This window comes from Ursus maritimus, unplaced genomic scaffold, assembly GCF_017311325.1.
Source record: "Ursus maritimus isolate PB19 unplaced genomic scaffold, ASM1731132v1 scaffold_241, whole genome shotgun sequence".
NCBI classification, from domain to species: Eukaryota; Metazoa; Chordata; class Mammalia; order Carnivora; family Ursidae; genus Ursus; species Ursus maritimus.
Window position 1 is genome coordinate 1 of NW_024424909.1, and position 26,781 is coordinate 26,781.

The 26,781-nt window shown below is 38.2% G+C and overlaps 2 protein-coding genes across 2 annotated transcripts; both read right to left on the reverse strand.

The window, feature by feature from the left end:
* Positions 1-2,984: 2,984 nt before the first annotated feature.
* Positions 2,985-3,940, reverse strand: LOC103680819 (olfactory receptor 4S2-like). The gene has a single exon (XM_008710295.2). The coding sequence runs from the start codon at positions 3,861-3,863 to the stop codon at positions 2,985-2,987; it is 879 nt and encodes a 292-aa protein (XP_008708517.2). The 5' UTR covers positions 3,864-3,940.
* Positions 3,941-19,829: 15,889 nt separating this feature from the next.
* LOC103680820 (olfactory receptor 4Q3-like) lies at positions 19,830-20,777 on the reverse strand. The gene has a single exon (XM_008710296.2). It carries the CDS (start codon positions 20,775-20,777, stop codon positions 19,830-19,832), a length of 948 nt encoding a protein of 315 aa, XP_008708518.2.
* Positions 20,778-26,781: the final 6,004 nt, after the last annotated feature.

Sequence of the window (26,781 nt, forward strand, 5' to 3'; positions counted from 1 at the left end):
TGCTTTCTATCGCCCCCTATGCCTGCTAGACAGCTCTCACCGTAAAAGTGCTTTGGGCCACCCCCTACACGGATTCCTTGAGCTTATCTCTTTCTCTTTGTTGCTTTTGCTGGGACACATCCTCTCATACTTTCAAAGAAAGGGTACTTATAAATTTTATAAATCTTTGCATGGCTGAAAAGGTCTTATACTACTTTCATATCTGATGGTTTTGTTCTGTCTAGAATTCTAGGCTGAAAATCAGTTTTGGACACTTTTCTACCGTATTGAAGGGTCCAGTGTTGTTACTAAATACTCTAATGCCTTTGGATTTTACTTATTGTTTTGTGGCCTATATTTTTTTCTGTCTCTCTCAATAATCTTATAATCTTCTCAACCTCTAGGGGAATAAAATTGCATAATAATGCACCTTAGTTCTTGTTTTCACATCACTAGGGTGGGCAATCAATACATTTTTTGTATCTGGAGACTTAAATCTTCCTGCTATGAGTTTTCCTTTCATTGTTTCTTTTAAATTCTTCCCCTCCGTTTTCTCTGGAAACAAATATGAGTTGAATGTTTTACCTTTTGCTTAGATTTTTCATACTTTTTTCTATTGTTCATTTCTTTGATTTTTTAAATTCTACTTTCATGGAGACTTCTTTGACTCTATCTTTCAACCTCTGTTGATTTGTCTTAATTTTATTTATTACTCCTTTTATTTTGTTTCCAAAAATAATATTTTTATTGTTTAGTTTTTTTAATATCATGTTCTCATTTCAGAATTGCAAGTATTATCTCTGATCAATGTAAAGATATCAGTGGTTTTCAAAGTGAATTTTTTTCTGTGTTATCTTGGATTCCACAAAATTCCGGTGGGCCTTCCTAAAGTCTTACTTTTTACTTTAACATCTTATGTGTATTAAAGAATTTGGCACCAAAATTTTGACCAAAACTCTGGATCGATCAATAGAGCAGAGCCAACGAACTGGTCGGATTCTGGTCAGGGTTCTAGCAGAGAAACAGCCATCCTATTTATGATCTCCAAAGGCAGAATGTGAAAGACTTTTCTCTAATATAATTTAATTTCTTAATGCAAAGATGTCAATGTTCTGTATGTGCAGCATATGCCTGTGTGAGCCTTTGGGAGTGAAGAGAGAGGATGGGAGACTGAACCATTCCTTTCTCTTAATCTCCCTATTACTAGCCCTGAATGCCACCATCTCCTTTACATGGTGCCCTGTCATCTCAAACATGTCAGGGATTCTGGGAGATAAATCTGTCTATTTCTCCTCAGTATCCCCCTCAGTTGCTATTTTAGTGTTAGCCTTTTTATATGGCCAAAGCAATTACACCTTTGTCTTCTCTTTTCCAAATATTTGTTGGAATCTTCTGTCTGCACAGTCTAACTTCTGTCCTGTTTTCTTTGTTGCTCTGAGTATAAACTTGTTTCCCCATCACTGTTGTTATTGTTGTTAACTTATTTAGATCTTAGAGGGAAAAGGGAAAACTAATGTAGCCCACAGTTTTAAATATAAGTTCAATATATTTATTTTTTAAATAGGTATTAATAAAAAGGATAGACATCCTTTTCTGCAGAGAAAAAATAATATGAAAAATATAATGACATAAAATAACATATATGATAACAATATAGTGACATGTAAGAAAATAACATAAAAAAGTGTTAGTGGTGATCATGTATAGAAAGCCTAAGGGCAGAGAAATCATTTTAAAGAGTTTTCAAAAGTCTCACTCACCAACTACAACCAACATCATAGTATCCACCTCCCGTGAAAGGGACAGACTGGTAAATGTTATGTTTCAGTGGGGCCACCATAAGTAATGTCAAGTTTCTGTTACTAAGGAAAAAGGAACCATGGATACTGGGGTAACAACAGGTAGACTGTGTCACAAGAATCTATGGTGCATCCAGCCCTGTGCCATATACGGGGAGTGGAAAAGAAGTAAGATACATTACTTACGTCCTTAATAAGTTGTAGAAATGAGATTAAATACACTAAGGGAACAAAAACCAGAAAGAAAAGAAGTGTCTGAAAGCATTTTATGAACTATAAGGAGGTGTGCTTAAAGCACACAGAGAAAAATATATAAATAATAAATAAATAAATAAATAAATAAATAAATAAATAAATGTATGTTTGATGAAAATAATCAGGGCAGAATTTTTGGAAGATATGAGTTATGAAACAAGATCTAAAAAGTTCCTCAGAGGGTGCCCAGCTGGCTTAGTTAGTGGAGCATGCGATTCATGATCTTGGGATTGTGAGATCAAGCCCCACACTGGGTGTAGAGACAGTTTAAAAATAAAATCTTGGGGTGCCTGGGTGGCTCAGTGGATGCGTGTCAAACTCTTGGTTTCAGGTCAGGTATGATCATGAGATCAAGACCACATCAGGCTCTGGGCTCAGCAGGGAGTCTGCTTGAAGATTCTCTCCCTCTGCCCCTCCCTCCATGTGCACACACTCTCCCTCCAAAATAAGTAGAATAAATGTTTTAAAAAAATAAAATATAATCTTAAGAGTAAAAAAATAAAAAGTAAATTAAAAGTTCTTCAGAATAAAATTGCCTTTTCCACCCAGCTATTCTACTCAGCTATTACACTTCCGTTTTTAAGAGAAATGGTCAGATTCCTCAGAGACAGTTTTCTCTTGTAACCTCATTCTAAATCATTCAATTATAGATTAAGAAATCTTAATTTGAATCAAAGGGGTCTACAACATGAGACCCCTTTAACTGAGATACTGAGTTGGAGTTTTTACCCTCCTACTCTAAAAGTAAAAGAAGATAAACCTTGACAGTATGGAAACGTCTAAGTTTAGCCCACCTAAAGACAGAAAAAGAGAACTGTCTCAAATTATTGCCTGTTCAATGAAAACCTTGTACAAGACAGTTGAATTTTAAAGACTATCCTTTAAGCTCATTAATAAGTTATAGACTACTGAAGGTATCAGCTAATTCTCTGATTTTGCAATTCTGAAGAGCTATGCCTTCTGCTTTTCCTTCAAGGAGACCTTGAGACTCCATATCCGTTTCATGGCATTCTTTACATCCTCATTCCTCAGAGTGTAGATGAGTGGGTTTAACATCGGGGTGATGGTAGTATAGAACACAGACACAGCCTTATCCAGTGGGAAAGTAGTGGATGGACGCAGATAAATAAAAATACAAGGGACAAAGAAGAAAGTTACTACAGTGAAATGAGACCCACAGGTAGAGAGAGCCTTGCGCCGGCTCTCTGAAGACCGCTTGCGAAGACTGAATAGAATGACGGTGTAGGAGGCCAGAAGAATGAGGAAACACCCCAGAGAGATGAGACCACTGTTGGCAATCACCAACATATTTACCAGGGTTGTATCAGCACAGGCAAGTTTTAGGACTGGGTGGACATCACAAAAGTAGTGGTCAATGACCCGATTATTGCAGAAAGGCAGCTGAAAGGTCAGGAGGGTCTGAACAAAGGAATGACCCAGGGCTCCTAACCAGGACAGTGATGCCAGCACAATACAAGCATTGGCACTCATGATGGTGGTATAACGGAGAGGGTGGCAGATGGCAGCATAGCGGTCAAAAGCCATAACGGTCAAGACAAAAATCTCAGCACAACCAAAAAAGTGGAAGGTGAACATCTGAGTTACACAGCCCCAGTAGGAAATGGTCTTTTTCTCAGAAATAAAGTCTGCAATCATCTTGGGTGCTGTGGCTGAGGAATAGGCAATGTCCACAAAGGAGAGGTTACTGAGGAAGAAATACATGGGTTTATGGAGCCGGGGATCAGAAAAGACCGTGAGCAGAATGAGCAGATTTCCCACCATGACCACGATGTAGAAGAGGAGGAATAAGGCAAAGAACATCAGTTGCATTCCAGGATCTTGGGAAAGTCCTAGGAATATAAACTCAGTGACATTGTTAGCCACTTCTGTGGGGACCCAGATGATACTGGCTTGGTGGCTCTCGTTCCCTGCAAAAATAAATAAATATCATAAACCACTGTAAGCATGGTGAAGCCTAACAGGAACAGTCTTATGAAAATATTTAAGTGATGCTAAATAGGAGATGAAATTCTTCATATTTCTTGAACATAATTAATGGATATTTTTCTCACCATTAATTTTCTTACCACGTTATTGACTCACATTGGAGTTTCTGTTATACTTAGGCCTATAGTTCCTTTCTCCCAAATAATAATCTAGAGAATATGAGGGGTTTTTTAATTGGATTTAATGTTGTTCCCTAGTTCTCCCTCTGTATTTCTCTCTCTGCCTCTCTCTCTCACTCTCTCTCTCTCTTTCTCATTTTGCCAGATATTCTCTTTGGGTTGGAAAAATTTAAATTAATTATTAAATGGATAAATTAATTTTGGGGGGTTAAGATAAATGCAAGAAGTCAGAATCTGAGATTTGATGCCAAACTTCTTAGATGAATCTTTTTAAATATCATGTACACAGATCAACTTTAGAAGAATAACATTCTACTTAAGTTAGAAAGACTAACTTGTGAGAGTTAGTGAGAAAGTGAGAAAGACTGTTTTTAGTTTCTAAATTAGGTTGGAAGTTTCAGTACAATTAAAAATTAAGTCGTTTTCCCTTTCTTCCCCTACTAATCTTCCTAGAAAGGGGGGGGTAATCAGAAGGGGGAATGAAGCATGAGAGGCTGTGGACTCTGAGAAACAAACTGAGGCTTCAGAGGGGAGGGGGCTGGGGGAATGGGATAGACCGGTGATGGGTAGTAAGGAGGGCACGTATTACATGGTGCACTGGGTGTTATACACAACTAATGAATCATCGAACTTTACATCAAATAAATAAATACATACATAAATACATAAATAAATAAATAAATAAATAAATAAATAAATAAATAAACAAAGTCGTTTTAGTGACCAAGAACAACAGCGACAGAGGCCCCCTGTTCACCAATAACCCATGCTTACAAATCATATTGGGGGAGTTTCAGTTCTAAGCTTTGGTCTCCATGTGAAAATTCTATTTGCCTGCCAGTAAGGAATACCTGAGGAGTGGTCAAGCTATACAGAGAAATAATTTTCCCTTGTTGCTCTAAAAAGTTTAAAACTTTAAAACTTGTTGAGACTCCTATCATCCTCAGTCCTCTTGCCTTGAAAAAGCCCTCTCCCTGTAACCATAGGTAAGCATCAGGAATAAGGTTTCCCATACAGATAGCGCTATAAATGGTAGTTAAAGATAAGTGTCTGACACCATTTTACAAACTATATACAGGGATCCTCAAGGCACACAGATGAAACTATTGGGTAAAAGTTATCAGAGAAGAATTCTTAAAAGAGGTAAATCGTGAGACAAGATCTAAAGAAGTTCCTCAGAATAAAATTAGCTTTTTTAAAGAATTGCAAATTACTAGCTATCTTCCATCTTTGCTAGGAACACCTCTTTTCTGCCTGGATAGTGGAAGCGGATAATTTAAGTTTGAGCACCCCTACCAATGGGATTACTTTAAGTAAATCTATTTATTCTTTCTGAATCTCAGTTTTCTTATTTGTAAAAGGTGGGTGATATAGTTATTTTACTTCATAAAGCTGTTACAGAAATAAAATGAGATCATTTGTGTACATTTTTTTTGCATTTATGAAGTGGCTTACTTTGTAATTTGAATCTGTAAAGTAGGATCTCTCTAGTAAGTAGAAGTTTTAATTTGATCTGTTCATCTATCATATAAAAATTATATAGACAAAATAGAAAATATTAAAACATCCATAATTTGATTCCTGAGATAATAAACTATAGTATCTGTCCATTTCCATTGGAGACATATTATTAATAGTAGTGATACTGGTAGTAAACATTTACTAAGCACTTTACTATGTGCAGGATTGTATGCTAAACTATTAGGATATGTCCCCTCATTCTATACTCACAGCAACATTGTAATTTCTATCTCTATTTTAAAGAGCACCAAATTTTTAAGAGGTTAGGTAAATCATCCAATATAACACAGTCAGTGAAGAGGCTGGTATTTGAATTGAGCCATCCTAAGTCCAAAACCCACACAATATGTATCCCCTTAAATAAATGAAAAAGGGTAGAATGACAAGTAAACAGATGATAATGATAGATGATAAATAGATGATGGATAGATGATTGATAGATAGATGATAGAAAAGTTAATGGATAAACTTCTCATGAAAAAAGAATTGCATTAAAAAAATCAAATGCTGTTTTATGGTGCAAAGTTCTTTGAATATAGAATATGCTTCATTAAAATCTTTGAACATTCTGACACTCTACCAGCAAAGCTAAATTGTGGTCAGTGATAACCAATTGACAAAATCATAAGGGTTGAAAAAAACATTTAGGTAATCATAGAAAACACATATAGTGTACTTACTGTGTGCTAGGTAATGTTCTAAGTGGTAGTAATTCATTTAATTCTCATAACATTCATACAGAGTAAGCTATCATCATCATCCCTACAAACATTCCTTCAGAAATGTGAAAACTGAAGCGCAGAGAAGGTGCGTAACCTGCCCAAGTTCACAGAGTGAAGTGATCGGCAGAGCTGGTATCTGAACCTAGGCCAGGGAATTTCAAAGTTCATTTTCGTAATGAATTTGCATACTGCTGGGGCCGTGGGCATCAAAGTGAGCATATCTTCTTTCTCATTCGAAAGTCTTAAACTTTCTGTAATAGTCAAAACCCTCCTTTTCTACTAATAATGATTTTTTTTTAAAAGCTATATCCAGTTTTTACTGGCAGAGACTACAGCTGCAACTGGCAAAATCATCACAACATTCAGAGTTTGTGCCCAACTTGGCTTAAACTTAACATGAGAATGCAATGAGTGATGTGATACTGATCATTAATCTGACATTATTTCACTGACTGTGGTGACTACCAAATAGGTGAGGCCCACATATAAACCAGCAATCACAGTTCCAGAGGAGAGTCAGGCACACCCCTCCAGAGAGGGTCTTCACTGAGTAGAATTTTGAAAGGTGAGTTAGAGTTAACCTGATGATGGAGAGGACTGCAGGGTGAGGACACAGAGGAGAAGACAGGTCAGGAAGGATGTTCTAGGCCTATGGATTAGGATATATGAAGAGAAAGGGTATAAATCATCATAGAATTCCCTCTGGGGAATGCCAACAGGTTTGATGCAGTTCGTCACAGAATCCATGAAGGGAAGTGTCAGGATGTGAGCCTAAAAAGGAAGAGGAGATCAGGTCATAGTCTCACGAGTGAAGTTTGAGGAGTTGGAATTTTTCATGAATGATTTGGGGGATCATAAAAATGATCACTGCTGCAGCAGGAGGGCAGTGGGAATGGGGAAGGTGGTGGAGAGTAGCTGTTACAAAGACGCTTGAAACCCCGCTTTCCTAGATTCAAATTCAAGTCCCCCTATTAGCTCACAGTATGACTTCAGGGAAGTTACTTAACTTCCCTTTGCCTCTGTTTTCTCAAGGGTTCAAAGTAAGAATAGTACTGCTGTACAGGTTAGATATGTATCACTTATGAAGCACTCACGTACATGGCACACTGTAAGTGAATATTTAATTATCATCATCCATCTCAGTGACTGGAGATCATGCTGAATGCAAGGAGGGAGAAAAGCATGGGTAAGAGTCATCTTAGGATGCTACACTCCTTACGACGTTCATCTTCTAATTCCCATTTATATGTATTTCCATGTTTAGAAAATGTATCTACTGCTGACACCCACTTTCTCAAATATGTTCTTTGACTAGAGTAGTACCAGAATGGAGTCCATATTCTTTTCTTTAATCAACTAATTAGCATATAGTGTATTATTAGTTTCAGAGGTAGAGTTTAGTAACTCACCATTTGCATATAAAACCCAGTGCTCGTTATATCAAGTGCCCTCCTTAATGTCCATGACGCAGTTACCCCATTCCCCTACCCACCTCCCCTCCAGCAACTCTCAGTTTTTTCCTATAGTTAAGAGACACCTATGATTTGTCTCTCTCTCTGCTCTCATCTTATTTCTCCTTCCCTTCCCCTATGTTCATCTGTTTCGTTTCTTAAACTCCACATATGAGTGAAATCATAGATTTGTCTTTTTCTTTCTCTGTCCATATTCTTGAATGACTTCGCTTCAGGGTTCAAGCAAGGATACCCAAAGATGTTTGCACAGCTGCTATATTCTTCCTGGATAGTGGCTACAACTTGATCTGGGGTCCTCTTGGGGCTGATAATATTAATCCAAGTCTAAGACCCAAGATCTTTCTACTATCTTCACTGGGAGAAAGAGCATAGGATTTTAAGATAGACCAATAGGGCCTGACTTAGCAGTGCTGCCTCTTACAGGCTGTGTGATCTTAACACAATTTTCCTCACTTCTATTACCTTCAAAGTCCTCCCCTGGGAAAGAACAATGCCACCCATGTAAGGATCAGATTAATTAATGGATATAAAAGCAACAAGTTAACAGTAAATCTAAGTCATAACCATTTCAGTGAAAGAATTTCAGAAGCATCAGTATCAAAAGTCTGAACACTGTGGACGAGGGCCTATATGGGATGGATCATTTCCAGTGGTCTGTCCAGGTTCTTAGGTCAGAGTTAGTCTCTCAGATAATGCCAAAGAATATATACTACTTATAATGGTGTTAAAGAAAATTGTGCTCCTTATTTCAGTCATAAGTCCACCTAAATTATTCTCAAATAAAACAAATAGCAAGACTGCAACTCCCTAAAGTCCTCTGGGAAAGAGATTTAGTCTTTAATTTCTTCTGTGAGTGATTTGCAAGGAAAAGAGATCAAATACTGGATCTCTTCCTAACAGTAAGTTCCATCCCACAGTAAGCTCTGTGCAGTAGTGTCTTTGACGTCAATATCCCTCATAGAGACATCATGTCCATGTACATGCTTTCATGTCTCTGGTCACTTGATATCATTTATTACTTGTCGGTCCTTTGAACTTTTACCTATAGAAACATATAAAGTCCCAATTTTTCCTGTTTCTCTAATTGTCTACAACTGAGGCAGTAACTCACTAAGTTTTGTGGAACTAAGAGATAAGGAAGCTGAATAATTAAGTCTTGAAAAATCCGCCCATGTAAATACAACACAATGTAGACTATCAAGTTACCATCTATATCATCTTCTTACATTTCACACAGCACCAACATTTATTTATCTTTCTAACTGATAAATGTTTATGGAACACGTTCTCTGTGTCTTGTATTGTGCTGTGAACATAAAAGGATAAATAAACCAAATACCTGACATAAAGCCTTTCATTTTAGAGTAATACCTTAAAAGACCTTCTCAAATCCTCTTAGACTGGACCATAACTTATGTAAAATCCTATACTTGTATAGATGAAAAAAACCTTAGTGATCACTTGATTTTATTCTATTCATCTAACCATTGGAAAGCAGTGAAGTGCAGGAGGAAACAATTATCTAGGCTGCACTGTTAGTATAAAGCTAGAACTAAATTCCATGAAATAATATTGATAAATTTAAATTACAGTAAACTATTTCCTAAATTACTTAACAGAATTATTAGAACAGGTGTTACAAGTGAATGAAGAATTCATTCATTTTTATCCTGAAATATGATTTTAAATCAATGAGAACTGCCCTCTCTTCTCTCCCTGCTTTTTAAGTTGCCGTCACAGATGGGAAACTTACTCTGGCCATCTTCTTGAGTCTGGTCCCGACATGGATTTGGACAAACTGAGATCTTCTTGGATCAATAAAACTTTCTGAGATGGAAAAGGGATCTATACCTAGATATTCACCCTAAAAGACTGAAATCTGTATACTGATGCTTCTCTTTATGTGTGTGTCATTTCGCAAAGGATTACACCTACAGCCTGAGAAGGGTCCTCCCGTTATTTATTTTCTCTCCTCACTCTCTCTCTCTCTCTCTCTCTCTTTCTCTCTCAATCTCTCTACTCTCAGAAGATTTTATGAGCTTATAGCCATGCCATGGCTTCTGATCTTGGTCTGTAAGACTTTATTTCTATATTACTGGATGCCAAGAGATTCTGCCAGCAATCTTTATGCATCATCACAGCCCTGAGGGAATGGCTAGCCAGGTGATTAAGGTAGCATCTGGAGAGTATTGTTAGGCAGAGAAAATGCCTGTATAATCCCCACTAAGGAACCTCTTGTAAAACTATATTGAAGGCTAATTGGTAAATTACTAGTTAAAAATATGCAGGCCATTTTTACAGTTTTGCACAATCTATTCAAAGTTGGTGGGTGATGCTGAGTATCACAGTATTGCACCACTAGCCCAAGTATATTAGTTTCTAATACTATTGAACTGTTTTCATTTAAAATTTCATTTTAAAATTTGCTAAAGCTCAGATGGGAGGGGAGGCAAGGTGGTGAAGGGTAGGGGACCTTGTTTCATCTGGTCCCTTGAATTTAGCTAGATAATTATCAAGTCAGTCTGAACACCCATGAATTCAAACTGAGATGTAAGAAAAGAATATCTGGAACTCTACGAGTTGAAAAGAGACCACTTTTTGCAGGTAGGAGGTACAGAGAAGTGAATCTGAGAGAATATATCAGATCAATGGTGGGGGAGAGGGTGGTGAGGGGGACCCTCAGTAAGCCGGCTACCAGAAAGTGATAGAGCACCAGAGGGCAAAATCAAAACCCTTAGAAATGTGCTCTAGTGAGAGACATCCCTGCCTGAAAGGTGCTCAGGTGGTGAAACAGGGCAGATTTCTAGGTGGGGCAGTGTGGCCTCAGGATCCCTGGGGTCACAGAAAGAATGGGGGTGCCTGAACTGGTAGAGTTCCCAGCATTGGAACAGGGAAACTGGTTATGGTCAGCGAGACAGGGACAGGACTCTCAGTGTGATTCACCATAAACTTCGAGCCGTGGTTGGGTCAGTTGAGTGCTCTCCGCATGGGGACCCTGCAAAGGACAGAAACACAGGGACCCTCCACCTTCCCCGGGGGGGGCGGCAGTGGAGCAGATGCACACATGACCAGGAAACAGCTCTCAGTGCGGAGACCCTGTAAAGTACAGTAACCGGGCGACCCTCGGCCTTCCCTCCAGGAGGATCGGTGTGGGCGCACACTGGAGGAGGAGTCTGCAGAGTCTGGCACACGCAAAGTGAAGACCGCTTAGCCCTGACGGTTTACTGAAAATGGGACAATGACCCATTGTCTCTGAGGCTGGAGATACAGTTGTGGCCATTTTTATTTTGATTCTTTAAAGGGGCACTTAAAGCCTTCAGGAAACAAAAGCCACACAGAGCAACTAAACACAGCATACACTGAACCCAGCCCCCTGGCAAGGGGTGGTGCGTCTCTGCCGAGGCAAAAATGCCCAAGAATCAGCACAGCAGGCCCCTCCCCCCGAAGACCAACTGGAAGAACAGATGAATATCATGTTTACCAACAACACAAGATTGTAAAACTCCAGCACTAGAAGAAAACAATATATAGAATTCAAGGTTTTCTTTCATTACCGATTTATCTTTCAGTTTAAAACTTTCCATTTCTTTTTTTTTTCTTTTTGCCCTTTTCAACTAGTTTCTTATTTTAACAACTTTTTGTTTTTAAGCCTTTTTTAACTTTCAACTTTTACATTTTATAGATATATTCTTCATTTTTGGCTCCTTTCACTCTATGCAATTTTATTTTTGTATGTATTATGTTTTGCTTTCTTTACAATTTTGGGATTTAGTGTCTTCTAACAGAGAGACCAAAGTACACTTGGGACCAAGTGGATCACCCTGATTTGTCCACCCTGTGAGATTATTCTCTCTTGCACCCCCTCCTTTTTTTTTTTTTTTGCTTTTGTTGATTGGTTGGTTTGTTCTTTTTCTTTTTCTTTTCCTGTTCTTTTCTGGTTTCTGACCTCTTCGGATTTGTCAGTGTGTACTTCGCTTGGGTCGTGGTTGATATTTTTGATAGTGCTCATTCATTCATCCCTTCTTCTCTGCCCAAAATCACTAGAGGGAGGAATTCACAACAAAAGAAAGAACCAGAGGTAATGCTCTCTGCCACAGATCTAATCTATATGGATATAAGTAAGATGTCAGGGATGGAATTCTGGACAACAATTATAAAGTTACAAGCTGGGATTGGAAAAAGCATAAAAAACAATAGAGAATCTCTTAGTGCAGACATTAGATCTAATCAGGCCGAAATGAAAAATTGCTCTGAGATGCAGCCTAATTGGATTCTCTAACAACTAGGTAAATTAGGCAGAAGACAGAATAAATGACATAGAAGACAAGTTGATGGAAAGGAAGGAAGCTGAGGAAAAGAGAAAAACACAACTAATGGGCCATGAGGGGAGGCTTCAAGAAATCAGCAATACCATAAAATTAAATGATATCAGAATTATTGCAGTGCCCAAGGAGGAAGAAAGAGAGAGAGGACCAGCAAATCATAGCTCAGAACTTCCCTAATCTGGGGAAGGAAACAGGCATTCATGTCCAAGAGGTAGAGAGGACCCCTTCCCAAAATCAATAAAAATAGATCAACACCCTGACATATAATAGTAAACTTGCAAATTTCAGAGATAAAGAGAAAATCCTGAAAGCTGCTCGAGACAAGAGGTTCCTAACCTGCAGGTGTAGGAATGTTAGAATGGCATCAAATCTATCCACAGAGAATTGGCAGACCAGAAAACGGTGGCATGATAATATTCAGAGTACCAAATGAGAAAAAAATGCAGGCAAGAATGCTTTATCCACCAAGGCTGTCATTCAGAATGGAAAAGGAGAGATAAAGAGCTTCCAGGACAGACAGAAACTGAAAGAATAGGTGACCACCAAGTCAGCCCGGCAAGAAATATTAAGGGGGATCCTGTAAACAAAGAGAGAGCCCAAGAGTAACAAAGAGAAGAAGGAAACAGAGACAATCTACAGAAACAGGGACTTTATAGGTAATACAATGGCACTAAATTCATATCTTTCAATAGTTACTCTGAATGTAAATGGGCTAAATGCTCCAATCAAAAGATACAGAATATCAGATTGGATAAAAAAGCAAGATCCATGTAGACAAGAGACTCATTTTGCACCTAAAGACACCTTTAGACTGAAAGTGAAGGGGTGGAGAAGCATTTATCATGCTAATGACCTCAAAAGAAACTGGGGTTGCAAACCCTTATATCAGAAAAATTAGATTTTAAACCAAAGACTGTAGCAAGAGATGAAGGGGGGACACTATTTCACACTGAAAGGGTCTACCCAACAAGAAAATCTAACAATTATGAATATTTATGCTCCTAATTTGGGAGCAGCTAATTAAATCAACCAACTAATAACCAAATTAAAGAAACACATTGATAATAAAACCATAATAGTAGGGGACATCAACACCCTACTCACAGAAATGGACAGATCATCAAATCAGATCAACAAGGAAACAACAGCTTTAAATGACACACTGGATCAGATGGACTTCACAGATATATTCAGAATATTTCATCCTAAAGCAACAGAATACACATTCTTCTCGAGTGCACATGGAACTTTTTCCAAAATAGATCACATACTGGTCTCAACTGATACCAAGAGGTTGGGATTATTCCCTCCATATTTTCAAACCACAATGCTTTGATACTGAACTCAAACACAAGAGGAAATTTGGAAGGAACTCAAACACTTGGGGGTTAAAGAGCATCCTACTAAAGAATGAAAGGGTCAACCAGGAAATTAAGGAAGCATTAAAAAAAATTCATGGAAACAAACGAAAATGAAAACACAACTGTTCAAAAACTTGGGGTACAACAAAGTGGTCCTAAGAGGAAAGTAATACCAATACAAGACTTTCTCAAAAATTAGAAAAATCTCAAATACACAAGCTAACCTTACACCTAAAGGAGCTGAAGAAATAACAGCAAATAGAACCTAAACCAAGCAGGAGATGAAAAATAATAAAGATTAGAGCAGAAAACAATGAACTAGAAATCAGAAGAACAGTAGAACAGGTCAACAAAACGAGAAGCTGGCTCTTTGAAAGAATTAACAAGATCAATAAATCCCTAGCTAGACTTATCATAGAGAAAAGAGAAAGGATCCAGATTAACAAAATCATGAATGAAAGAGGACAGATCAAGATCAACACCACGGAAATACAAACAACTTTAAGAACATATTATGAGCAACTATATGCCAACAAATTAGGCATCTGGAAGAAATGCATGCATTCCTGGAAACATAAACTACCAAAACTGTGGCTCAGTCAGTTACGTGACTGCTTTGACTCAGGTCATGATCCCAGGATCCTGGGATTGAGCCCCACATCAGTCTCCCTGCTCAGCAGGGGAGTCTGCTTCTGCCCCTTTCCCTGATCATGCTCTCTCTCTCTCTCTCTCTCTCACTCACTCTCTCACTTTCAAATAAATAAATAAAATCTTAAAAAAAAAAAAAACCTACCAAAACTGAAAGAGGAAGAAAAAGAAAATCTGAGCAGACCAGTAACCAGCAAGAAAATTGAAGCAGTAATCAAAAACCTCCCAAAAAAACAAGAGTCCAGGGCCAGATGGCTTCTCAGGGGAATTCCAGCAAACATTTGAAGAAGACTAATACCTATTCTACTGAAGCTATTCCAAAAATAGAAATGGAAGGAACGCTTCCAAACCTGTTCTGTCAAGCCAGCATTACCATGATCTCCAAAGCAGACAAAAACCCCATCAAAAAGGAGAATTTGAGACCAATATTCTTGATGAATATGGATGAAAAATTCTCACCAAGATACTAGCGAATAGAATCTAATGGTACATTAAAAGGATTATGCACCAAGACCAAGTGGGACTTATTCCTGTGATTCAAGGGTGTTTCAACAGTCGCAAATCAATCAATGTGATACACTACATTAAAAAAAAGAACAGACAAGAACCATATGATCCTCTCAATAGATGTAGAAAAAGCATTTGATAAAGTACAGCATCCTGTCTTGAGTAAAACTCTCCACGGTGTAGGGATAGAGAGAACATATCTCAATTATCATAAAAGCCATCTATGAAAAGCCCACAGTGAATATCATTCTCAATGGGGAAAAACTGAGGGCTTTTCCCCTAATATCAGGAACACAAAAGGAATGCCCACTCTCATCATTGTTGTTCAACATATACGAGAAGTCCTAGCCCCAGCAATCAGATGACAAAAAAAGAAATAAAAAGCATTGAAATTGGCAAAGAAGCCAAACTCTTACTCTTCCCAGATGATATGATATTTTATATGGACAACCCAAAAGACTCCACCCCAAAATTGCTAGAACTCACACAGCAATTGAGCAATGTGGTAGGATATAAAATTAATGCACAGAAGTAAGTTGCATTTCTATACACTAACAACAGGGCAGAAGAAAGAGAAATTAAAGAATTGATGCCATTTACAATTGCACCAAAAACCATAAGATACCTAGGAATAAACCTAACCAAAGAGGTAAAGGATATGTACTCTAAAAACTACAGAACACTTATGAAAGAAATAGAGAAAGACACAAAGAAATGGAAAAACGTTCCATGCTCATGGATTGGAAGAATAAATATCATTAAAATGTCTACACTACCCAGAGCAATCTACCCTTTCAATGCAATCTCCTATCAAAATACCATCAACATTTTTCACAGATCTGGAACAAATAATCCTAAAATTTGTATGGAACCAGAATAGACCCCAAATAGCTAAAGGAACATTGAAAAAGAAAACCAAAGTGGGTGGAGTCACAATTCCTGGTAGCAAGCTATATGACAAAACATTAATCATCAAGACAGCATGGTAGTGGCACAAAAACAAACACATAGATCAATGGAACAGAGTAGAGATCCCAGAAATGGACCCTCAATTCTACAGTCAACGAATCTTGGACAAAGCAGGAAATAATATCCAATGGAAAAAAGACAGTCTCTTCAACTAATACTGTTGGGAAAACTGGACAGTCACATGCAAGAAATGAAAGTAGGCCACTTTGTTACACCACACACACACACACAAAAAAACTCAAAATGGATGAAAGACCTAAATGTGAAATAGGAATCCATCAAAATCTTAAAGGAGAACACAGGCAGCAACCCTTTTGATCTCGACTGAGGCAACTTCTTGCTAGACATGTCTTTAAAGGCAAGGGAACCTAAAGGGAAAATGAACTGTTGGGACTTCTTTAGATAAAAACATTTTTGCACAGCAATGGGAAGAGTCAAAAAAGCAAAAGGCAACCTACATAATGGGAAGAAGATATTTGCAAATGCCTTATCAGATAAAGCGCTAATATCCAAAATCTATAAAGAACTTACCACACTCAACACCCAAAAAAACAAATAATCTAGTCAAGAAATGGGCAGAAGACATAAACAGACATTCCTCCAAAGAAGACATACAAATGGCCAACAGACACATGAAAAAATGTTCAACATCCCTTAGCATCAGGGAAATACAAATCAAAACCACAATGAGATACCACCTCACAGGAGTCAGGAAATGTCAGATCTTGGTGAGGATGCAGAGAAACAGGAACTCTCTTACATGGTTTATGGGAATGTCAGCTGGTATAGCCACTCTGGAAAATAGTATGGAGTTTCCTCAAAGAGTTGAAAATAGAACTATGCTATGAATCAGCAATTGCACTACTAGGTATTTACCCCAAAGATACAAATGTAGTGATCTGAAGGGACACCTGCCCCCCAATGTTTATAGCAGCAATGTCCACAACAGCCAAAATATGGAAAGAACCCAAATATCCATCGACAGATGAATGGATAAAGAAAATGTGGTGCATATATATATAATGGAATATTACTCAGCCATCAAAAAATGAAATCTTGCCATTTGCAACAACGTGGATGGAACTAGAAGGCATTATGCTAAGCGAAATAAGTCAATCAGAGAAAGACAATTATCACATGATCTCACTCATATGTAGAATTTAAGAAACAAAACGGGATCATAGGAGAAGGGAGGGAAAAATAAGATGATATCTGAGAGGGAGACAAACCATAAGAGACTCTTAATCATAGGAAACAGGGTTGCTGGGGGGAGCGGGTGGTAGGATTAGGTAACTGGGTGATGGACATTAAGGAAGGCACATGATAAATGAGCACTGGGTATTATATAAGACTGATGAATCACTGAACTCTACTTCTGAAACTAATACTGTATGTTAATTGAATTTAAATTTTAAAAACAAGGAAAATAAAGTTAGATAATGGGTCAAAATTACAAGCCTAGTGGGGTAAGACTATTTCTGAAAATATTGTACATAATTTATGTATGGATTGTCCTAACTAATGTACTAGGACCTGAGAAAGAAGAATCATTGCCCTGCCCACCTTGGCTGGCTGTGTCAGAGTTTGCATCTGGTTAGAATCCAAGCAATGCAAATGGTAAGGAGTATCTCTTTCTGATTTTCTTCTGATAGTCCATTTCTGACAACCACATTTTAAAAATATATAACTACAGTTCTAGTAACACTATAATAATTCAGTATCCAGCTCAGTGTTTTAGGAACCAATTGAGTTGTGATTCTGGTAAGAAGTATGGGAATATACATAACTCTTCCTTTTCTGAATATAATGCTACCAATCCAGATATCAACAGGACAATTCAAATGATATGCCAAGACTCTAAATTTTGCTGTGAAAGAGGAACATTGGAAAAAGGGATGTTGCAGCCTACAGATACATAAAGAAAGCTGGAGGTTCAGGTCCCTGCTATGTGCCTGGATGACTGCACAGTACTACTTAAATCTTATCAATTCACACACTACTCTCTGGCGGACAGTGTCCTCCTGTCTGCTCTTCTGGATATTCACTATAGGCAAAGGACCTCTGTGGAAATGTTGGGCAGTGAAAGACGAGAATGTGATCCATACCAGGGATGCTACTTTCCCCTCATTCATCTTAGTAAGAAATCATCCAAGCTCTTACATGACCACAGGTATTGCAATTTACCTAGAAAATCTTTTTTTTAAGATTTTATTTATTTATTTGACAGAGATAGAGACAGCCAGCAAGAGAGGGAACACAAGCAGGGGGAGTGGGAGAGGAAGAAGCAGGCTCATAGCAGAGCCTGATGTGGGGCTCGATCCCATAACGCCGGGATCAAGCCCTGAGCCGAAGGCAGATGCCCAACCTGCTGTGCCACCCAGGCACCCCAACCTAGAAAATCTTAATCTCTGGTGGAGTTCCAGATATTTTCTTCCTGAGTTATGTTTTTCAGCAAGTAATTTATTTTTTAAAAGATTTTATTTATTTATTTGACAGACAGACAGCCAGGAGAGGGAACACAAGCAGGGGGAGTGGGAGAGGAAGAGACAGGCTCCCAGCGGAGGAGCCTGATGCGGGGCTCGATCCCAGAACGCTGGCATCACGCCCTGAGCCAAAGGCAGACGCTTAATCGACTGGGCTATCCAGGTGCCCTCTCGCTAAGTAATTTAAAAAGCCTCTGCACTGCAACTGATTTGGAAATAAGCGAGCAAATATAAAAATACTGCTAAAGTCCATCGTTTTATTATTATTTAGTGAACAAAATTAATACTCTTCCATAGACACAAGAAGTTGCGAAGATCTTTATGTCAGAAATAGATAACCTTAAATATAAATGTTTCTGTGCAGGTTTTTAGTGATTTGCTAGCTCTGGAGATCCTCTATAGATAAAGTAGAAAATATGCAATTAATCTATCTAATTAAGGCAAAGACTCTCTCCAAAGAAAAATATCAGCTTAATTTTAATTATCCAAAATTCCCAGCTTTCTTGTGTGATCATATTTTTTCTGAATTATCCTGTGAAAGTCACTTAAGAAATCAGAGTTCAAGACACCTGGGTGGCTCAGTTGGTTGACCGTCAGACTCTTGATTTGAGCTGAGGTCATGGTCTCAGTTCTGGGGTTGAACACTTCATTGGATTCCACGCTAGGCAAGGAGTCTGCCTGAGATTCTCTCTCTTGCTCTGCCTCTGCCCCTCCCCACCTTGCTCTCTCTCTCTCTCCCCTTCTGCTCTAAAATAAATAAATAAATTTTTTAAAAAAAGAAATCTGAGTTCATTTGTAAAAGTGAAGTTGAATAATATTATCTACTTGTCGAAGTACCTTTGAGACTTAGAGGTAAAAATTATGTGTGCGTTAAACCACAGTTCATTTCTTCCCCCCCTTTATCATTCAGAGCTCTTAAATATTATGACCAGTAGAAGTACCAGCTTTTACACTTAGCCCCGTCTGTAACTCCACTTAAAGAAACTCAAGGGGAGTGAGATACCTCTTCTAGAGAAGTCTCTAGGGCAGGACGCTGAGATTTTCCACCACCCAGCACTCCCAGGCTTTCTTGCCTTCACATGTAAACTTCACTAAAAGCACTTTTTCCTTATATGAATTGAACTGCATTTCTAAAATTTGGCAGAATAAATAACACAATCCTTAGATGAACATTAATATGTAGGGTGGTTAGTGCTGTTTTCAGGCTTTCTTAGAGATGGGAAAAAAAGGATTCACATTGCTTCAGAATGGACTCTGATGGACATTAGTAGGAACCTCCTGATGTAGGACTTGTTACACCCAGCGCAGCAGGACGAAAAAGAAGACAGGTTACCTTCTTTCATTTGAAGAGAATTTAAAAGTGAAATGAAGTAATTAAATGAAGACTAGTTATAGACAAAGGATAGAAGAGTTGATCTTTCAAGGTGTCCTCTTGAACCTACTACTCAATTTCTGGGCCAATAAACACTCCTGACTTCCCTGCTTAATACTGAACACCCAGCAAAGCCACTATACCGCGATAGCAATCAACAGCAATGCTTCCTAATTTTGATGCCGGCTTTTATGCCAAAGTCATCAAATTGGTTTCATGCATATACCCATGTACAGGATGAGTTAAGATTGTCCCAAGAAAGTTATGCTTTCTAATTCACCTCTTCCTGTTCATCCTTTAATATGGCAGAAGGATGCCACATGCTTTTTTCTCAGCTTCTTCATGGCTGTCTTCATTTCAGCATTTCTGAGTGTGTAGATGAGAGGATTCAACATGGGTGTGACCACTGTGTAAAAGGTGGAGAGCACCTTATCCACGGAGAAGCTGCAGAAAGGCCTCAGATAGATGAATACACATGGCACAAAGATCAGGCTGACCACAGTTAGGTGGGAGGCACAGGTGGAGAGTGCCTTGCTCTGGCCCTGGCGGAAGCGCGTTCTCAGGGTGATCAGGATGATGGCATAAGAGAGTAGCAAGACCACAAAACAGACGAGAGATAGCAGACCACTGTTTGAGACCATCAGCACCTCTACTACATAGGTGTCCATGCACGCTAGCTTGATGACCTGTGGGACATCACAGTAGAAGTTGTCCAGTTCATTGGGGCCATAGAAGGGCAGCTGGATCACCAGTGTGACCTGCGTGAGAGAGTGGATGAAGCCCCCACACCAACAGGCCAAAGCCAACTGAAAGCACAGCTGGCGGTTCATGACTGTCAGGTACTGCAAAGGACTACAGATGGCAACATACCTGTCATAGGCCATGACTGTCAGCAGAAACATCTCACTGGCTCCCAGAAAGTGCAAGAAGTAGATCTGGGCCAGGCACCCGGAAAAAGAGATGATCTTGCCTTGCTGTAGAAAATCTCCCAACATCTTGGGCACGGTAACACAGCTAAGGCATAGGTCAATGAAGGACAGATGGCCCAAAAAATAGTACATAGGAGATTGGAGCAGGCGGGCATCACCTCGCACTGTTACCATTATCAAGAAGTTTCCCAGAACAACAGTCATGTAAAATAAAGAAAATATTAAGAAGAGAAACAGCTGTAACCCCCAGGAAGATGATAGGCCCAGAAGAACAAATTCTGTCACCTTGGAATCATTTCTTTTTTTCATGGAATCGGGAATACCAAGCGACCTAGAGAAAAAAGAATCAAATCACAAGAAGAAAGACTAAGACAAATGGCCAAAAAAATAAAATAAAATAAAATAAAATAAAATAATATATATATATATATAATCAGTTTTTGAGTTTATATGTTTATAGAATCATATTCCAAGATGAAAAACATAAGTTCTGTGAAGTAGGAAATATATATTACTGTATAAATAAAATGAGGAATAGTTTGCTTACCTTCTGACTCTTCATTCCTATAATGCTTTTAAGTTGCATTTATAACAAACCAGAGAGGGAGGGAGACAATGAACTGGACATGAGATGATGAGAATGGGAAAATCATTCCCATTTATTTATTTTTTATATATTTTTAATTTTCTTATGTTAGTCACCATACAGTACATCATTACTTTTTGATGTAGTGTTCCATGATTCATTGTTTGCATATAACACCCAGTGCTCCACTCAATTCATTCCATTTTTTTATGAGACAACGTTATAACCTCTAAGAGCAAGTATTCTGGAATGAAATATCTAGATTCAACGCCCAGCTCTACCACTCACCAGTGCAGTGACCTCAGGCAAGGTATCAAACCTGAGTTTTATTCTTTGTTTACTCAATCTAATATAGGGATATAATATCGTCCAAGGTTGTTTTGAGAATCAAATATACTCTATTTATGAACAAAATATACTTACATAAAAAAATGACTTAAGTCCCCAAAAGTAATGCAATATTTCTTTTGTTTTAAATATTTATTTATTTATTTATTTATTTATTTATTTATTTATTTGCAAGAGAGAGAGTAGGGGGGGTGGTCCAGAGGGAGAAGGAGAGAGAGAATCTCAAGCAGACTCCATGCTGAGCACGGAGCCTGAGCCCATACCAGGAGTTAGATGCTTAACCAGTTTGAGCCACCCAGGTGCCGATAGGCAATATTTCTTATTCATCTTTGTACTCACACCACAATGCTTACTGTATGATTATTTATCAAGTTGAAAGAATGCTTTGTGCTATAAGTTGCTATATTGTACAAAAGTTAGATGCTATTACGAATGTACAAATTAGGTAATAAATCATTTAGAAAAGACAGAAAACTCATGTTCTTTGCATTTATTTATTATCCCAGGTGACAGAGGATGGGAAGTTTGTAGAGAACAGGTATGAGGAACTAATATCTTTATCTTTAAAGTTAAAGGAATCATCAGACTCAAGATGAGTAGGACAGTGGCTGTGATACACTAATCACCAAAAGAAGAGACCAACACCATGATCCATATCACTGAGGCAGGTACAAAGGAGGTTCACCATGACCCATTTCATAGGAAAGGATAATATGGGAAATCAGAATAATGCTGCTTTTGGATGAATGAATGAATGAATGAATGAATGAATGAATGTGGACAGTGGCTGTGATACACTAATCACCAAAAGAAGAGACCAACACCATGATCCATATCACTGAGGTAGGTACAAAGCAGGTTCACCATGACCCATTTCATAGGAAAGGATAATATGGGAAATCAGAATAATGCTGCTTTTGGATGAATGAATGAATGAATGAATGAATGAATGAATGAATATTCCCAGAATTTGGTGAGAATATCTCAGATTACAAATAAAAAATCGCAGAACATTGGCACATTCCTTCCCTTGAAACAGTGAAGAATTAGCAGATGTTTCTCTCTCTAGATTAGTATATTTTCAATATAGAACTAGCTCTTCGGGGCGCCTGGGTGGCACAGAGGTTAAGCGTCTGCCTTTGGCTCAGGGCGTGATCCCGGCGTTGTGGGATCAAGCCCCACATCAGGCTTCTCTGCTATGAGCCTGCTTCTTCCTCTCCCACTCCCCCTGCTTGTGTTCCCTCTCTCGCTGGCTGTCTCTATCTCTGTCGAATAAATAAATAAAATCTTTAAAAAAAAAAAAAGGAAAATTCCTAGAAAGAGATTTTATGAGTCAAAGAGTGAACGCTTAAAAATTTGATTGACCTTTCCAAATTGACCTCTGAAAAGATTATACTAATTTGCACTCCCAGCCAATGGTATTCTAGAGTTTCATGAATGCTCATCAGCACTGGATGTTATCAACTGGTTTAGCCTTTACCCATCTCATAAATCAGCAATGCTGCCCCACTTAAGTTTAACTTCCATTGACTTAATTACAAATGAAACGAAACATCTATTACTTTATCAATCGTTTGTCGTTCTGGGAGTTCACCTTTTCATATTTTTTGCCCATTTCATTACTGGTCTTTTGGTGTTTTTTTGAATAAAGCTCTGTATTTTGATTGAATAGAGGTCTGTATATTGAGGAAATTAGCCTGTCTTATGAGCTGCAATTATTTTCTACATTTTTCTTTTGTAAAATTTTTTTACAGAGTCATTGATGGTTCAGAAAGCTTTAATTTCTAAGGAGTAAAATTCCATATTTTCCTCTTGGTTTTTGATTTTCATGTCATAGTTAGACTTTCTCCACTCCAAGATTATAAAAAAATATTCACTAATGCTTTCATCTAGTACCTTTTACCGTTGAGTTTTTGATGCTTAAATTTGTGACCAACTTGGAGCTTCTTTTGGTGTAAACAGGGAGGTAGAGATTCAGCTCTCTGCTATCTACATGGCTCTTTGGCTCCAATGATCACTTACTAAGTAGCTCATTTCCCCACTGATTTGAAATACTAGCTTTTACCACATAGTAAATCCCCCGTAAACTTGGTCTATTTTTGAACTGTATTATGTTCCATTGATCGTGGTCTATTCCTGCACCAAAACAAAAATGTTTTAGTTTTATAAATTTAATAACTGAATATGTGATATATGAAGCGCTTGATTTTCCCTAATTAATAACTGAAATTTTAAAATATAAAATAAAACACAATAAAATTTACCTCCTCATCTTCCCCTCCAAGTGCTTCTATCACTCTTTCAGGGGCATTTGAAAGAAAGCCCAGCTCCCCCAGGGAGAAATTTTTAAAACGGATACTGCAAGAAGAATTAAAGTGGTTCCGTTCAAAAGTAGCAAATCTAAACAAAAGTCCCAGAATTACAGATCGGGTAAGGCTCCCCATTCTTTTCCAACTCGGTCCTTGCATCTCCCCTCGCTACCATTGCCCCCCCGCCGATGCCTGCCGCGCTTCCCAGCTCAGCCTCTAGGTGGCGCGGCGGGGCCCTTAAGCAAGTAGACCAGGACCGACCTCCCGAGCGACACAGGACGGTCATGACGTCACGTCCGGTCCGGGCGGAAGTCCTCAAAGGGAATAAAATTTTCCTTGTGGGGGTGGTTGTATTTTTTTCAAACAATATATTTTTCTATTTTGTCTGTTTATTTTTGTCTGTGTTGAGCTAAGAATATTCTCAGAAGAAATTTGATCACAACAATGACAGAAAAAGTCTTGCTTAAATGCCATGTGAACTTATTTTGGGGGCATCTGTTGTAATTCTAATTCTAATTTCTCTTGAAACACCAAGAAATGGACACCATTTGTTGAATGATGGTGTTTCCTACTGAGAAGGACATACTCTTTCTGTTCTAATCTTTGTTTGAAATACTGCATCTTAAATTTTGTTTAGGAGAAGTGAAGAATTTAGCAAAGAGCAACTGAAATAAATAAATGGAAAAGAGGATCTAGGATGAGACAATACTGCCACGAATCCAGTGCTTTCTATTACATTACGTCGATCCTGTCTTGTTATCACCTTCCTATACCACAGTCCAACAATTCCCTGATGCTATGAGAATGCCATTGCTCTGTGAATGCTTCCAAGTGTATGAACCTGGAGCAACTCAAAGGATTTCTTAAATTTAAAAATGATGAATGTCAGAGAGGTATCGAAATGGTTTCAAAGACAGAAAGAGGAGCAAGGGAGCTAAGTGGAGCTTTGAATAAACACATCTGAGAAACGTACATGACTGCATGTCAGGAGCTATGTGAGTTCAAGGAAGGAATATGTTACGCTGCTGTTCATCCCACCAATCCCTACACAGTTTCAGTCCAGCAAAATTAGAAGTTATCGGATGACCATCACAGTTGCCCAAGTCTGTGCCTTAACTGCTTCCTTATACGTTAAGCCCCAGTTGAGGTCTGGCTGTACAGCTGGAAAGATCTCTTGTCCCCAGAGCTCTGGATGTGTCTGAGGCTTTTATGGTCCTTATGCTCAGCCTAATGAGACTTGGGATTCCCTAGACTACTGCTGTTGAATTTCAGTTCTTGCTAAAGCTGACCTTGGATGGTACAGGCTCTGAAACAGACCTTATTGCCTAACACAGCTCACCCCATTTACTTACTTTGGATCAATTAATTTGGCACTGGATATGTTACCACTTTTTGTGTGTTAGTCTATAACTGAGTAAAATGATTCTCACTGTTTTCTGTCTCATCCATGGCCCTGAAGTAGGCAAGGCTGATTGATTAAATGCCAAGTTATCATCAGAAGCTATAGAAGCAGAAACACTCCCTGCAAGGTGTTACAGAGCCTTCACAAAACACCTGAGGTTCTTGATGATGTCTCAAGCAGCTTATTAATTGGTGCCTATGTATGGATCTTATACAGAAAACACAGCTGCTGTCATTAATAATTGAATATTTTTATAAATTGTTGCTGTCAAAGTATAATTGTTAATGTTATAATAAATTTTTCAATGACACGATGAAATGACATGACATGATGAAAACATGTCAAACATTATATTTAACCCCTCAGTGAGGGAGAGTAGGATGATGAGACCAGTTCAAAAGAGAATATAAAAATGTGATTTCATGTGGAGTATAAAAAAGAACATTGAAGTAAAATGTCTAAGTTATACGTGAACTGGTTAATGTCCTAAAGGGCAATACAACGTAAACCTTTGGGATATCCTTTTCTACCACAAAAAAAAAAAAAATTAACACAATTTAGCAGTTTTCTATTACATCTATCTTCCCAGCATCCAGGACTGTGAGAACTAAATATCTATTCCTATGCCACCTAATCTATGGTGTTTTTGTGATAGAAGCCCCCAAAGACTGAGATAGTAACTCCTATTTCCTCACCAGCATAGAGAAAAATAAGAGACGATACTTGACAATATCTTTCAAACACAAGCATCTCAGCAGAACAGCAATAGGCATACATTTTATAAATGCCTATAGTCACACACATCCCTTTAATGTTTCTTAAAGAGGTAAAAATAAAGATGTGTCTTAACATAGTCTAAAGGTAGCTAAATGCCCTGTCAAAGTGTTATTTGGTAACTATCTGATAATACATAAAAATAAGAAGCAAATTAAAACTGGACCTCATAATCAATGTTTCTGTGTTCTATTTTATTAAGTGTTGTCCAAGTATCCTAATATTTTCACTAATTATCAATTTACTGTTAGTCCAAGGTCTTAGGGTTAACAAAGGATATGGGAAATTATGTATCAGATGACATTCCAGGGGTGCCTGGGTGGCTCAGTCGCTAAGCATCTGCCTTCAGCTCAGAGCGTGGTCCCAGGGTCCTGGGATCAAGCCCCCATCCGGCTCCCTTGCTCTGCGGGAAGCCTGCTTCTCCCTCTCCCACTCCCCCTGTTTGTGTTCCCTCTCTCGCTGTCTCTCTCTCTGTCAAATAAACAAATAAAATCTTTTAAAAAATGGCATTCCAGAGCAACACAATTACTACTGATAACAGAAACATTTGTCAGAAATAAAATTCAACCGGGTGATGGGTATTAAGGAGGGCACGTGTGGGATGAGCAGTAGGTGTTATACGCAACTAATGAATCATTGAACACTTCAACAAAAACTTATGATTTACTATATGCTGACTAACTGAACATAATAAAAGAAAGAAATAAAATTCAATTTGGTTGAACACATAATAATACATTTTTAAGAATGCTAGATATGTAGAAGTAATGCTAGCTCACGTGATCAGTGAAACCAGTAGATGAAATTTATTAAAATCAGATTAAGCAGTTTTTCCATGTGAAAACAAAGTGGTCTTACAAAAAATAAAATGCATATTTGTATTATATTCTAATC

Bases quoted from the DNA above. Each gene is read 5' to 3' on its own strand.
- LOC103680819 (XM_008710295.2), bottom strand. From the start codon at position 3,863: ATGCAACTGATGTTCTTTGCCTTATTCCTCCTCTTCTACATCGTGGTC.
- LOC103680820 (XM_008710296.2), bottom strand. From the start codon at position 20,777: ATGAAAAAAAGAAATGATTCCAAGGTGACAGAATTTGTTCTTCTGGGC.